General features: G+C 46.5%; 3 protein-coding genes across 3 annotated transcripts in view; all 3 read left to right on the top strand.

Moving 5' to 3' along the window:
• Positions 1-14,932, top strand: part of LOC311203699 (uncharacterized protein) — a gene marked incomplete at its 5' end in the record, with an annotated part of 77,625 nt that overhangs the window by 39,864 nt on the left and 22,829 nt on the right.
• On the top strand, positions 1,034-2,945 carry LOC311203242 (acrosin-like; the record flags this gene model as incomplete). The annotated part of the gene is made up of 4 exons (XM_084277897.1): positions 1,034-1,194; positions 1,527-1,792; positions 2,070-2,215; positions 2,586-2,945. 4 exons carry the CDS (start codon positions 1,034-1,036, stop codon positions 2,943-2,945), a joined length of 933 nt encoding a protein of 310 aa, XP_084134023.1.
• The window catches only part of LOC311203241 (protein PRRC1-like), a gene marked incomplete at both ends in the record, with an annotated part of 32,362 nt that continues 20,708 nt past the window's right edge, over positions 3,279-14,932 (top strand). Inside the window, 4 exons of the mRNA XM_084277896.1 lie at positions 3,279-3,312; positions 6,221-6,295; positions 12,025-12,411; positions 13,350-13,501. Coding sequence (XP_084134022.1) covers positions 3,279-3,312; positions 6,221-6,295; positions 12,025-12,411; positions 13,350-13,501 — 648 coding nt within the window. The remainder of the gene's footprint in view (positions 3,313-6,220; positions 6,296-12,024; positions 12,412-13,349; positions 13,502-14,932) is intronic.

Raw genomic sequence — 14,932 nt, 5'->3', positions numbered from 1 at the left:
CACTCTTGCTTAGGTTCAGAAGGAGGTCTTGTAGCTCAAGTAATGCACTAAGCAAGTGCACCTAGGAGGTGCAGTAAGCACTCTTACCCGTCCAAAGGCTCATTTTCCTTTCTTTAGCTTACTTCCCAGATGTGTTTGAGTGTCATCTAATGCCAACAAAATGGCATCACCAGTGAGGTGTCTGTGTGAGCACGTTAGCAATTGAGCAGAGCAGGCTTCTTATCAGTCCTTCCTTCCGCCCTTCTTCAAAAGCAGAGCTGTTAGCAAAGCAGGTCAGTACGTTTACCCCTAAACTAAAGAGTGTCAAAGCACTGACCCAAACACATTTCTGTCCCCATGAAAATTTATCTTTATGGGTAACCCCAGGGGTGTCCAAGCACCACTTCTGTCCTCTCTTCAGCTTGGAACGCCCCCATGCTGCCCCTCCCCTCGCCCCATAGGCTGTGCCTAGCACCTGGAACCAGTGGATCTGTGACATCAGCCCTGCGGCCAAGGGCACCCCAGGCAACGGGAGTACTGTGAGCACTCTGTCAGCTGCTGCGCTGTGGGTAACAAGCTCTGCTTGCTTCTTGCAGCTACCACGTTCTCCTGCTGCTCCTCCTGACAGACATGAAACTGCTCTCCTTCCTCATTTTGCTGTCCTTGTGCTGGCCTGTGCAGGGCACATGGGATACCTGCTGGTAAGTGGCCCTTGGCTCTTGAAGGTAGCATGGGCAAGCCTTATGGGATTCACTGGAGGGTTTCCACTTGTCCCCCATGGTCACGCCACGGCTTCCTGAACCCCCTGTGGGGCCCTCGGATCTTTGCCAGCACCCAGGCTGCTGGCACCGCTTGTCTACGGGGCTAAAGCCAAAACAGAGGCAGATGGGTGCACGCTCCATGGCGTTCCCTGGCCCTCCTGTCCATACAGCACCTTGCGGGGAGGGAAGACGGCTGACCTTCAGCCTGAACAGCAGCAAGTCATTGAGCAGGACAGTAACGATCTTCTGCTTACAGGACCTGCGGGCACCGGCCCATGGCCTGGAACTCAGGCATGTCGCGTGTTGTGGGCGGCAGAGATGCCCAGAAGGGAGCCTGGCCCTGGATTGTGAGCATCCAGAATCCCTGGAACGTGGGCACAGGGCATATATGCGGAGGCTCCCTGATCCACCCACAGTGGGTCCTTACAGCAGCCCACTGTTTCATCAACGTCTGGTAAGGAGGAGTAGGGAACAGCACACAACACTCCCAGCTGCCCTGCCCACAGCACCTCAGGCTACCCTCACCCCATCCCGTTCCATTCGCCCGCTGGACACCCACTGTCTGGACTCTCCCCAGCCCAGCTCAGGAGAAAGGTGGGCTCACGCCACTGCTTCCCAGCAGCCTCCAGCTCCAAGTTCCTGGTGCCCAAGGCGTGCTAGGGTGGTTGGGCCCTCTGTAGCACCACTTTCCTCTCTGCCTTGTCAAGAGCAGGTGGCAGACAACGGCTGGGCTGTGACAGCACGTAGCTCCGCTGGCTCTGAGTGCTCTCTCTGTCTGCCTTCCAGGGACGTCAGCATGTGGCATGTGGTCATCGGTGCCACGCAGTTGACGCGGCTGGGTCCTGAGGCACAAGTGCGCCGTATCATGCAGGTGATTGTTCACGAGCACTACAGCAACATCACACAGAAGAATGACATCGCGCTTATGGAATTGGACCAGCCTGTCCAGTGCAATGACTACATCCAGCTTGCCTGTGTGCCTGATGCCTCGCTGAGAGTTTCAGAGCTGACCAACTGCTATGTCAGCGGCTGGGGCTCCACAACTGCAAGATGTGAGTTCCTGAGCACTCCTTGTGTCCTGAGAGCAAGCATGGAACACTGGGGAGGCGGGCTGGGCTTTCAGGCAGCAGAGGCGAAATGTCGACACAGTCAGGTTGCATGGGGATGTGTGCCTAGAGAGAGGAGGCGGGCCTGACCCATTAGTCAAAGCAAGACACAAAGCAAACACTGCTACAGTGCATTCTGGAGGCCAAGCCAAGCCCTAGGCAAGGGGCTTACCCAGACCAGGGAGGAGAACCAGGAATGAGCTGCTGCATTCTTTGCTCACAGCTGCAGAAGCCACCGACAGGCTGCAGGAGGCCAAGGTCTACCTCATCGACATCAAGCAGTGTAACAGCAGCAACTGGTACCGAGGGGCCATCCACAGCCACAACCTGTGTGCTGGTTATCCCCAGGGTGGCATCGACACCTGCCAGGTAGGAGTCTGCGACAAACCGGTCCCCAGCACCACTAGCAGCCCTGTCACAACAGCCCAAAGTTCTGCTGGCATGGGCTTTGCCTGGCAAGTCACCTTCCCAGCACTGCTGGGACTTGCCTCTCCTTCCCCATGAGCATGTCCTTGTCCGGTGCCCCACCTTGGCCCACCTAGGGCTCTTGATAGCCTGTAGGCCCACATCCCAGTCCTGGCAGATGAGTCTTCTGTGCATCCAGCATCACTGCGCGGAGCTGAGGGAGAGTCAATCCCCTCAGAGGCAAGAGGGGGATCTCTGGCTCATGGGAAGGAGCTAGCCATAGTGCTGACAATGGCCACCCAACACCACCTTCATGCTCTCTCCTTCCCCTCAGGGTGACAGTGGTGGCCCCCTTGTCTGCCAGGACAAGAATGCCGAGTACTTCTGGCTCGTGGGATTGACCAGCTGGGGCACAGGCTGTGCAAGAGCAAGGCGGCCTGGCATCTACACGTCCACCCAGCACTTCTATGAATGGATCCTGGTCCAGATGGGAGCCAGCTCGGCATTCAGGAGTACCCCAACAGCACAGGCATGGAGTCACTTCCTCACCACCTCAAGACCATGGCAGAAGCCAGCCCCAACACCAGCTCCAGCGGGTGGGCCTACCTCCTGCCCATTTCCCATTGAGAAACTGGTGCAGTTCTTCACTGGGGTGCGGGAGCTCCTGCGGGGCATGTGGGAAGACAAGGCATGAGGAAGCAGGAGGGACAGCGTCCAGGCTGGGCAGCATGGTACCACCGCTGTCTGCTGCTGGGCCAATGGCCTCTGATACGCAGCGTCAGAGGCCTGCTCTGTCTCGCCCACATTCCTCAGGGTTTCACACAGTTGCTGATTTCAGCCCAGTTCTTGAAATAAAGTTGCCCATTTTCACTGTTCACCAAGCTTCGGACAAGTCTCCTGGGAAAGGGCAAGTGCTTCCATGTTCCTCGCAGCCAAAATCCAGCCACAGTCACATAGGGCACAAAGGGGAAGAGTCACTCCAAAGGCCTGCAACCATGTCAGCTCAGAGAGGAGGTTGCTCGCAGCCATGGCGGGTTGGAGCAACCTGTCATCACCCAGAGGTGAGAAAGAAGAGCAGAGGTTTAGGATTATTTCCATGTCTCTACAGAGACGGGTGCTAGGTGGCAATTCCACCAAACTAGCCCCCTACACACAGAATTTACAACCTGTATCTCTTGTTACAGGATTAGAAAAGCCTGCCTAAATTTCCATTAATTGGTGAGTAATTAACGCATCAAGCATAGTCAAATTAGCAGGCATGCTGCTTGAAGGTGCTGGACTGGGGCGTTTACACAGGCCTTGAGCTGGGTGGGTGGTTGTGATCTCCCCCTGCCACCTGTCCCTTCCGCCCAGTTTCTGTTGCCTTCAGGCATCTCTGGATGTGCCCCAGCTGTTGCACCTGCAGCGGCAGGATGTTTCCTCTTGAGTCGCTGAGGAGAAGGGCTCTGGAGTGGGAGACCGCATTGAGGGACCCTTCCTGAAAGCGGCAAGGCTGGGCACAGAACCACGAGGGTAAAAAAAGCGAAGGGAGAAAGGTAGAGAGAGAGAGGCACCCAACTTCCCCCTCGCCCACCACAGCAAGACCCCCTGACCGCATGGTGCGGTGACTCATCGGAGGCGGAGCTAAGGGTGATGGGGGAATAATCCCTCTTGATACATCCCTTTGAGCAAGAAATCAGGAAAGCATGGCAGTAGACCTGTGTGGATGAGCAGGGAGCTCATGAGTAACCTCAAAGGGAAGCAGAAGGTCTATGAATTGTGGAAAAAGGGTCTGAGCACCTGGAAAGAATATAGGAATGTTGTGAGGGCCTGTAGGGATGCGTCTAGGAAGGCTAAAGGCCACCAGGAAATCAAACTGGCAAGGGACATAAAGGATAATAAAAAGGGTTTTTTTTAGATATGTGAATAGTAAGATGACCAGGGATAATGGGAGTCTACTGCTGAATGAGAAGGGTGTCCTGGTTATGGGGAATGCTGAGAAGGTGGAGATACTGAATGCCTTCTTTGCTGTCTTCACTTCAAAGGCCCCTCGGGACCCCCAGCACTGGAAGTAAGTAATAGAGTTTGGGAAATGAAGAGCTTCCCTCTGTTTGAGGTGGGGGTGGTCCAGGAGGGTCTCAAAAGAATTAATGCACATAAATCCATGGGCCCGGATGGGATGCATCCATGTGTCCTGAGGGAGCTGGCAGAAGTGATTGCTGAGCCGCTCTCTATCATCAGCAGTGTGCTACCCAGTAGTTATTTAAAAAAACCCCAAAACACACTTACAGTTTGTCCCTTCAAGATAAAGGTGGTGTTTTAAGGAGGAGTGATCTACTTCTTTGTAAGAAAGTCATGCGTTTGAGAAGGTGTTTTGAAAAGTGGTATTTGAAAGTGTTTACGTTGTCAATGCATTCCTGTTGCCAAAATCATTGCAAGTGTCACACAAAAAAACCTTTCCACGCTGTACATGTAAATTGGCAAAGAGAATTTCCTGAACTATGTAGAAATCTTCCAGATGAATTAGTTTGGGTGGATTTTGAGCCCATTTATTAGGAATACCAAGGTGCAACACCTTCTGATGATTTTTCCAGAAGAATTGAATGACATCAAGGAAGATGAACATTTGCTAGCTGAATTTCAAGATAAGCCTTCATATACTTGATGGCTGGGAGACGAAAACAAATAGCATGGTTTTGTAAGCACATCCAGCAACACCTTTTCATTTGGGTCTGTGTGTCTTTGTAAGGCATTTTTTCCAGGTGTGACAACCATTAAAGCCATAATCGGAATATAGAACCAGACCTCCAAATTGCTGATGTAAAATTAATGAGGCTTCTGTAGTAACATTGCTCACACTACAATATTATTAATGGTATTATATATTGTGCTAACCGTTAATAACATAACATATTGTTTTATGAATATACTATTCAAATACTAATTTTCAGTGGGAGCAGAAGAGTTTCTTGATCTTTATCTCATCCTTTTAATATTTCTGTTCTGTATGTTTTAAAATCTATGGAATATACTAGGACAGTGGCCCATGTAAGTATTTTGTAGCTATGTTGGGGGTGTGCATGTTCCATTTTTTATTGACTGGTGTGCGTGATAAAGTTTGGAAACGACCTCCTTACGGTAACTTGGCACGTCACTTGACTGTCATCAATGTTTAGGCTGAGTGCAGTTTCACATCTGAGCTGATCCAACAGCTTAGTGCTGTAAAAACCAGTGTTTTCTGTTTCTCTGGCTTAATTTTCTGTCTAAATTTGGTTTAGAGAACAAAATTGGCTTATCCAAGGATCAGCTGGGGGCCAGACTGAAACACAGAAAGCAGAGCGTTTAGGAGCCTGGGTAGCTGGGTGCCAGGGAAGAGAGGGCTGCCTGGGGCTCAGCGTGCTAGCTGGAAATTTCTGAGGCCCACTTCATCTGCTACAAAATGGGTGGTCAAATGTTGACTCGTTTTTTTAGCTGTGATAAATAGGGTCAGAGAAGAAAAGAGATTCCAGGCTACTATCTCCAGAAATTGAGAGCAATTGGTGGTGGTTGCAGACTCAAGCAGTACTAAACTTTTTTCCATTGAAAGGAGAAAAGCAGACTTGGTCAAAACTTACTTGTAAACTAGCTGAACAATTACATACCTGAATCTCTGAGATGAAGGCTCGGTGTTTCTAAAATTCCATTTGTCTTTTTTTCCCCTAGCTTTGTCCAGTCCCCTTGCTACACCAAGCCTGTCATCTTCTCCTGAGTGCTCAGCACCTCTGGCAGCTGGAGCATCTCCACTTCCTCCTCCTATGATGACTTCATCTTCTTTTCCACTTGTGCCATCTGCAACAGTTTCTACTATGGCGCCACCTCTAACTCCAGCCCGACCTCCAGTTGCCCCTTCGTCTTTTAGTACCTCTGTGTCGCAGTTCTCTACAGCTCATTCATTAAGCTCTACTGCTGGCTCTGGTCTTCCTGCACCTCCTGCTGGTCCCCCGATTTCAGGATTTTCCATGTCTTCAACATATGATATCACCAGAGGCCACGCTGGTCGATCAGCCATTGTATTTCCACGGAATGGTAAGGTATCTCAGGCTGTAATCTCCTAATGGGCAAGTTTTTGTTCTGAGAAGCTCGCTATCTGTAAGAAGTCGTCCGTCACATGAGAGTAGCTTCTCTTTTCTTGCTTCTGGCTACTAAATTGCATCAGGACAGTGAAAAATACTTGCCTGCCATGCAAGCGAGTGCTGTAGTTGCTGAACTGAGGTGATTTTCTACTAGCCTAATGGAAACTTAGCTCTTCAGCTGCAGTTGAGTCAGGCTTTAACCATTGTTTGTGACATGTCTTATAAGCAGTCTGTCCAGAAAGACCTATGGAAATTTGAAGACAATAAAAAGCACCACTCTTAAGCTAACATGTCTTTGTTTAATTTTACACATCAGGTGCAGGTAGGCTCGGTTCTATGAGCAGATATTGTTGAACTCATTCACAGTAGTTGCCTCTGCTAAACTCTAACAAGCAGGATTGTTCTGGGGCCTTCAAGAAATGAAAGGAATCAGCCCAGTATTATTCTATTCTTCCTGTTCATTTTCCTGTAAAACAATTGCATGTTGCTACGGCATAAGAAATGAAACGCAGTACTTGTGTCTTGTTTTTCCCTCTTCCTAGGTGTCTTCACAGATCCTATTACTCAGCAAGCAACTTTCTCTTCCCCTTTGGCTCCTGGAACTGGTTCTGCAATCACTTTTCCTGAGGAGCTTGAAGACCCCAGAGTAGCTACTGCCCAAGGTGGAACACCTGCTGGAGGGCTGTGGGGGTTTATAAAGCTCTGTGGTTTTGTATGTTACCTTTCAGAAGGAACTACCATTTTTTGTTGTCTCTAACAAGATACAACTTTTAAGGGCATGTTGCTCTAGGTCCTGTCTTTCCTCTGTGCTCAGTTGCAGGTGGCTGTTTTTAATAGGCGCGTTTGCTGAAACTGTGCTTCTTTCCTTTCCAGAAGAGGAATGACTACATAAATGCAGGCGTCTAGGTGCTCGTGACAGGGAGATCCTTCTACCTTAGAGGTTTTGTCACATGCCCTTAAATCATGGGAAATGTCAGAACCTCTTTGATTCTTTGTACATCCTGGGTTTTTTTATCATTTCCTAATGAACTGAATTGGTTTTTTAGGGGATGCAAGTCCTGCCTGTTCTAAACCAAACAAGTCTCCTCAGGGAGAGGCAAATAAGTGTTTCTTCCACTGAGGAGGGGTTTCTTAAGAGGTGTCTGTGGTATTTTGTAGGATTTTTCTATTCTGCTAGAGGGCACGGAGTGTATAATGCAGAACAGATAATCCTTGTGGTGCGATCTAATCGTAGAGAGGAAATAAGCAGCAACAACTGACAGCATCTCATGAGCCTGTAACCTTTTTGGAGCTGTGACATGCTACATCTGAGTAGCGTCGTGAAGGCTGTGGCAGAAAGATGCAGGGACTGTGTGTGAGCTCTGAGCTGCCTTCAGGAGCAACACTACTATCTGTACTGTGCAATTGTAAATCGGAAGGAAGAATCAAGATTGACGTCCCAGTGGGACTGGAGACTTTTGGAGGGGCTTTCAAAGCCTTTTGAAAAAGAAAATCTGGAAGAATGAGTTGTGTGTGATGTGGCATAGTGAGCCCCCCTTTACTCCAGTGACTTCCAGATTACAGACAAGGACTTGTCACCGTTTTGTTCTCTGTAACTTGCTCATCTCTCACAACCTGAACTGAAGGGTATTACTATGCTACTACCTAAACTACAGCAGAATACACAAGTAAATGAACCTTAAGACGCACATAAAAAAATCAGCCTGCAGAGTGAGAGTCTCACTGGACAACGCACCTGAGAAATCACCACGTAACTGTGACAGAATTAACACACTCTCCAGATAAACTTCAAGTGCTGTTACATTAATCTAACATTCTATGCATTACTTAATGGTTTGTCACAAATACTTACTGATATATGGAACCATGCCAGGGTCCAGCGGTGTAATCATGGTCTCCACTGAATGTTTGGGTTTATCAAGAACAGACTTCACCATGGGATTCTCAGCTACACCCTAAACATAAGCAAACAGACTTCCATATCATTTTCTCGTTTTTCCCCAAGAAACTCACAATAGCACAGTTAAAACCCAACCAAACAAAACCCAAGTATTAAGCTGCTTCGTGGTCTTCTTACCACATTTACACTTTGTAATGCCTGGTGCATCTCACTCGCCAGCACAAATGCTGCAAGACGTGACCAGGAGTGCGTGACTTTTCGGATACAGCAAAGGCCAAATATCATCACCGCCATCCTCTCACGCACCAATGCAGAAACAGGCCTGCCAGTGATGGTGGGCAACACACTTGATTTCCTCCTATTCTGGGACGGGAAGTCTTGAACATTTAACAAATACTAATTACAGCTATCATCAGACTCGGTAGCTAGACTCAAACTGTGACAACTCCAACTGAAGAGCCTCTTTTTTATGACCTTACAGACAAGAGGACCTATTTTTGAATGGCCCATTACTAACAAATATTTTTACAGCTGAAATTGAGCTGAAATTCCTCAATTTATAAGTAGATTCTAAACAACGCTGAAAAAACGCTCTATCTTCTCCAGCCAAATTCCAGGTGGAGCTGCTGACAGACCTAAAAGTTCATTAAATGTAAGCACAAACACTGACAGGGTCTTACTGGCCTATTATCTACCTTGAGGGACATCTAAAAGAATGGTGTTGGATTTCTGAAGAACAGCAGAGCAAAAAAGGTAGTTCAATCGATTTCAAGAGCAGAAACAGAGATAACTGCAGCACTGCCGTGTATGCACTTCAACAGAGAATCCAGCTTGCATTTCTGCAACAACTGACAGTTAAGCCTCACAGATTCTGTCTGATGTTTAAAAACCTGACTCTGACGTGTGCTTCCACACATCCAACACTTGACAGCTTCAGTACAACTAATGATTCCTCATTCTTCCACCTCCCTGTTTCTCTGTTTGAGGGAGTGATATGGAATTGAGTTTAAAATATGCTGTATGTGTTCTGTTGGATCTGGTGATTAAATCCCGGTGTGTAAGGTATCGCACTGAGGGTCGACAAGCCAAAAGGTAAGCGTGCTCACAACGGTGTTTACATCGCTTTTGAGGCTTTCTTCTGACTTTCAGCTGTTCTGCTTTTCTAGCCCAACAGTATTTATACTATTTTAGGAAGCTCAGCAAACTTGAAGCAGTTCCTGAAACACTTGGGAAGAACATTGAAAAGGCTAAAACAGTCTAATAAAGTCTCAACTACCAGAGGGGAGGTTGTGGGGAGGTGGGCAATGGTCTCTTCAGCCAGGTGAGAGGAGATAGGAGAAGGGGAAATGGCACAAAGCTGCGCCAGCAGAGGTTTAGATTGGATATTAGAAAGAAATGTTTACTGAAAGGGTTGATGATCTACAAAGGTCTCTTCCAGTCGTATGATTCTGTGATTCTGTGAAGTATTGCTGAGCATTGAGCCTGGAATGAAAAGCATAGTATCTCAGTTAGAGCTTTAAAATGAATAGGAAGGAGCAGCATTGTGGTAGTCACAATTTTGTGTTTTACTAAAGTACATTCATGTCACGTCTAACTGAGCTGAGATTTCTACAATTTGTCAGAGTACTGGACAGGTTTTATGGGTTGGGTTTTTGTTTGGCTGGTTTAGGTGTTTTTTCCTTGCTGTGTTTTGTTTGTTTGTTTTGTTTTGCTTTTTGCTTTTGTTGCAGCAGTCTGGTGAGCAGTCCTCCTTCTTAGTTGTGCTAGTGCTGCTCTTTGCATGTAGGTGAAGCTGGTCAGGAAACTGATGAGGCAGAGAAGAAAGCATTAACACCTTTGTGCGCTTTGTTTTTCTGAGCTGTCACTCAATTGGACCTGTGGTGTGATCCAGCTGACCACATTGCTGCACCATTGTACTAAAGCAGTGGGCAATATGTGGAATAAAACGGGATCATCTCTCATAGGGGGAAAGGGTGAATCAGCTTGGTCTCGGTAGTCTGGGGAAGACTTAAGGGGGGATCTGGTCAATACTCCTAAATATCTGAAGGGAGAATGGGGCCAGACTCTTTTCAGTGGTGCCCAGTGACAGGACACGGGGTAATGGGCACAAACTGGAACGCAGAAGGTTCTCTTCCATTCCCTACCATTCTTTGATTCTCTTGAGTGCATCCAGGCAGCTTCTGAGTATGTTTGAGGATGGAGACTTCCTCGTGGTTCTGGACAACCTGTGCCAATGCTTGGTTACCTTCATGGTTAAAAAGATCCTTCAGATGTTTGTATGGAACCTCCTTTGTTTCAGTTTGTGCCCATTGCTTCTGCTCCTGTCCATGGGCACCACCAAAAAGAGTCTGGCTTCTTCCTCTTTGCAGGCTCCCTTCAGATATGTGTACAAATCAGTGAGATCCCTCTGGCTTTATCTTCTGCAGGCTGAACGTGCCTATCTCTGTCAGTCTTTCCCCCTAAAAGAGAGATTCTAGCCCAGTGGTTCATCTAGTTCAATATTCTGTCTTCAGCAGAAGCAGCAGGAGGTGAATGTCAGGATTATTCTTCTAAATCCATGAGTTGTCATCTTAAATGAGCACTATGCTTTGTTTCAGGTGCAGAATACGCCTCAGTTCCTGTTGTCCTTTTTTCATTGATGAATCACTTAGGAAGTAAAAGTTAGGTGACTAGCTAAATTAAGTGACTTCTGCTTCAGGAAATTCAGGAAATGCTGAATTTCAAGATAAGCCTTCATATACTTGATGGCTGGGAGACGAAAACAAATAGCATGGTTTTGTAAGCACATCCAGCAACACCTTTTCATTTGGGTCTGTGTGTCTTTGTAAGGCATTTTTTCCAGGTGTGACAACCATTAAAGCCATAATCGGAATATAGAACCAGACCTCCAAATTGCTGATGTAAAATTAATGAGGCTTCTGTAGTAACATTGCTCACACTACAATATTATTAATGGTATTATATATTGTGCTAACCGTTAATAACATAACATATTGTTTTATGAATATACTATTCAAATACTAATTTTCAGTGGGAGCAGAAGAGTTTCTTGATCTTTATCTCATCCTTTTAATATTTCTGTTCTGTATGTTTTAAAATCTATGGAATATACTAGGACAGTGGCCCATGTAAGTATTTTGTAGCTATGTTGGGGGTGTGCATGTTCCATTTTTTATTGACTGGTGTGCGTGATAAAGTTTGGAAACGACCTCCTTACGGTAACTTGGCACGTCACTTGACTGTCATCAATGTTTAGGCTGAGTGCAGTTTCACATCTGAGCTGATCCAACAGCTTAGTGCTGTAAAAACCAGTGTTTTCTGTTTCTCTGGCTTAATTTTCTGTCTAAATTTGGTTTAGAGAACAAAATTGGCTTATCCAAGGATCAGCTGGGGGCCAGACTGAAACACAGAAAGCAGAGCGTTTAGGAGCCTGGGTAGCTGGGTGCCAGGGAAGAGAGGGCTGCCTGGGGCTCAGCGTGCTAGCTGGAAATTTCTGAGGCCCACTTCATCTGCTACAAAATGGGTGGTCAAATGTTGACTCGTCTTTTTAGCTGTGATAAATAGGGTCAGAGAAGAAAAGAGATTCCAGGCTACTATCTCCAGAAATTGAGGGCAATTGGTGGTGGTTGCAAACTCAAGCAGTACTAAACTTTTTTCCATTGAAAGGAGAAAAGCAGACTTGGTCAAAACTTACTTGTAAACTAGCTGAACAATTACATACCTGAATCTCTGAGATGAAGGCTCGGTGTTTCTAAAATTCCATTTGTCTTTTTTTCCCCTAGCTTTGTCCAGTCCCCTTGCTACACCAAGCCTGTCATCTTCTCCTGAGTGCTCAGCACCTCTGGCAGCTGGAGCATCTCCACTTCCTCCTCCTATGATGACTTCATCTTCTTTTCCACTTGTGCCATCTGCAACAGTTTCTACTATGGCGCCACCTCTAACTCCAGCCCGACCTCCAGTTGCCCCTTCGTCTTTTAGTACCTCTGTGTCGCAGTTCTCTACAGCTCCTTCATTAAGCTCTACTGCTGGCTCTGGTCTTCCTGCACCTCCTGCTGGTCCCCCGATTTCAGGATTTTCCATGTCTTCAACATATGATATCACCAGAGGCCACGCTGGTCGAGCACCACAGAGCCCACTGATGCCATCATTCTCTGCACCTCCCGTCACAGGTAACCTTTTGTATATAGACCTTTGTGCTTGTGAGACAGGATGAGGGGTCTCCTGGGTGGCTACTTCAGCAGTCTGCTAGAGTCCCACAAGTTCAGCTTCTTTAGTATTCTTGTGACACTTAATTACTGAGTAGCTGCGCTCGGAGGAATGGAGAATGGCCTTTGAAGTACGATCACGGTGTAGGACAAGAGTCCTCTTCCACAGAGTTCTGCTAGCACTCAGGCTCACAGAAAAGTGTTTGAGAGCAGTATTTTAAAATGTGCCCAGGAAAGCCCAGCTGACCATTTATTTCTGTGTTGCTGCTGTTCAGCTCAGAGGCAATTTTAGCCATTGTATTTCCACGGAATGGTAAGGTATCTCAGGCTGTAATCTCCTAATGGGCAAGTTTTTGTTCTGAGAAGCTCGCTATCTGTAAGAAGTCGTCCGTCACATGAGAGTAGCTTCTCTTTTCTTGCTTCTGGCTACTAAATTGCATCAGGACAGTGAAAAATACTTGCCTGCCATGCAAGCGAGTGCTGTAGTTGCTGAACTGAGGTGATTTTCTACTAGCCTAATGGAAACTTAGCTCTTCAGCTGCAGTTGAGTCAGGCTTTAACCATTGTTTGTGACATGTCTTATAAGCAGTCTGTCCAGAAAGACCTATGGAAATTTGAAGACAATAAAAAGCACCACTCTTAAGCTAACATGTCTTTGTTTAATTTTACACATCAGGTGCAGGTAGGCTCGGTTCTATGAGCAGATATTGTTGAACTCATTCACAGTAGTTGCCTCTGCTAAACTCTAACAAGCAGGATTGTTCTGGGGCCTTCAAGAAATGAAAGGAATCAGCCCAGTATTATTCTATTCTTCCTGTTCATTTTCCTGTAAAACAATTGCATGTTGCTACGGCATAAGAAATGAAACGCAGTACTTGTGTCTTGTTTTTCCCTCTTCCTAGGTGTCTTCACAGATCCTATTACTCAGCAAGCAACTTTCTCTTCCCCTTTGGCTCCTGGAACTGGTTCTGCAATCACTTTTCCTGAGGAGCTTGAAGACCCCAGAGTAGCTACTGCCCAAGGTGGAACACCTGCTGGAGGGCTGTGGGGGTTTATAAAGCTCTGTGGTTTTGTATGTTACCTTTCAGAAGGAACTACCATTTTTTGTTGTCTCTAACAAGATACAACTTTTAAGGGCATGTTGCTCTAGGTCCTGTCTTTCCTCTGTGCTCAGTTGCAGGTGGCTGTTTTTAATAGGCGCGTTTGCTGAAACTGTGCTTCTTTCCTTTCCAGAAGAGGAATGACTACATAAATGCAGGCGTCTAGGTGCTCGTGACAGGGAGATCCTTCTACCTTAGAGGTTTTGTCACATGCCCTTAAATCATGGGAAATGTCAGAACCTCTTTGATTCTTTGTACATCCTGGGTTTTTTTATCATTTCCTAATGAACTGAATTGGTTTTTTAGGGGATGCAAGTCCTGCCTGTTCTAAACCAAACAAGTCTCCTCAGGGAGAGGCAAATAAGTGTTTCTTCCACTGAGGAGGGGTTTCTTAAGAGGTGTCTGTGGTATTTTGTAGGATTTTTCTATTCTGCTAGAGGGCACGGAGTGTATAATGCAGAACAGATAATCCTTGTGGTGCGATCTAATCGTAGAGAGGAAATAAGCAGCAACAACTGACAGCATCTCATGAGCCTGTAACCTTTTTGGAGCTGTGACATGCTACATCTGAGTAGCGTCGTGAAGGCTGTGGCAGAAAGATGCAGGGACTGTGTGTGAGCTCTGAGCTGCCTTCAGGAGCAACACTACTATCTGTACTGTGCAATTGTAAATCGGAAGGAAGAATCAAGATTGACATCCCAGTGGGACTGGAGACTTTTGGAGGGGCTTTCAAAGCCTTTTGAAAAAGAAAATCTGGAAGAATGAGTTGTGTGTGATGTGGCATAGTGAGCCCCCCTTTACTCCAGTGACTTCCAGATTACAGACAAGGACTTGTCACCGTTTTGTTCTCTGTAACTTGCTCATCTCTCACAACCTGAACTGAAGGGTATTACTATGCTACTACCTAAACTACAGCAGAATACACAAGTAAATGAACCTTAAGACGCACATAAAAAAATCAGCCTGCAGAGTGAGAGTCTCACTGGACAACGCACCTGAGAAATCACCACGTAACTGTGACAGAATTAACACACTCTCCAGATAAACTTCAAGTGCTGTTACATTAATCTAACATTCTATGCATTACTTAATGGTTTGTCACAAATACTTACTGATATATGGAACCATGCCAGGGTCCAGCGGTGTAATCATGGTCTCCACTGAATGTTTGGGTTTATCAAGAACAGACTTCACCATGGGATTCTCAGCTACACCCTAAACATAAGCAAACAGACTTCCATATCATTTTCTCGTTTTTCCCCAAGAAACTCACAATAGCACAGTTAAAACCCAACCAAACAAAACCCAAGTATTAAGCTGCTTCGTGGTCTTCTTACCACATTTACACTTTGTAATGCCTGGTGCATCTCACTCGCCAGCACAAA

The sequence above is a fragment of the Gallinula chloropus genome, assembly GCF_964237585.1.
Source record: "Gallinula chloropus genome assembly, chromosome: Z".
In the NCBI taxonomy this organism is placed as follows: domain Eukaryota; kingdom Metazoa; phylum Chordata; class Aves; order Gruiformes; family Rallidae; genus Gallinula; species Gallinula chloropus.
This window is presented reverse-complemented; position numbering and strand designations above follow the sequence as displayed.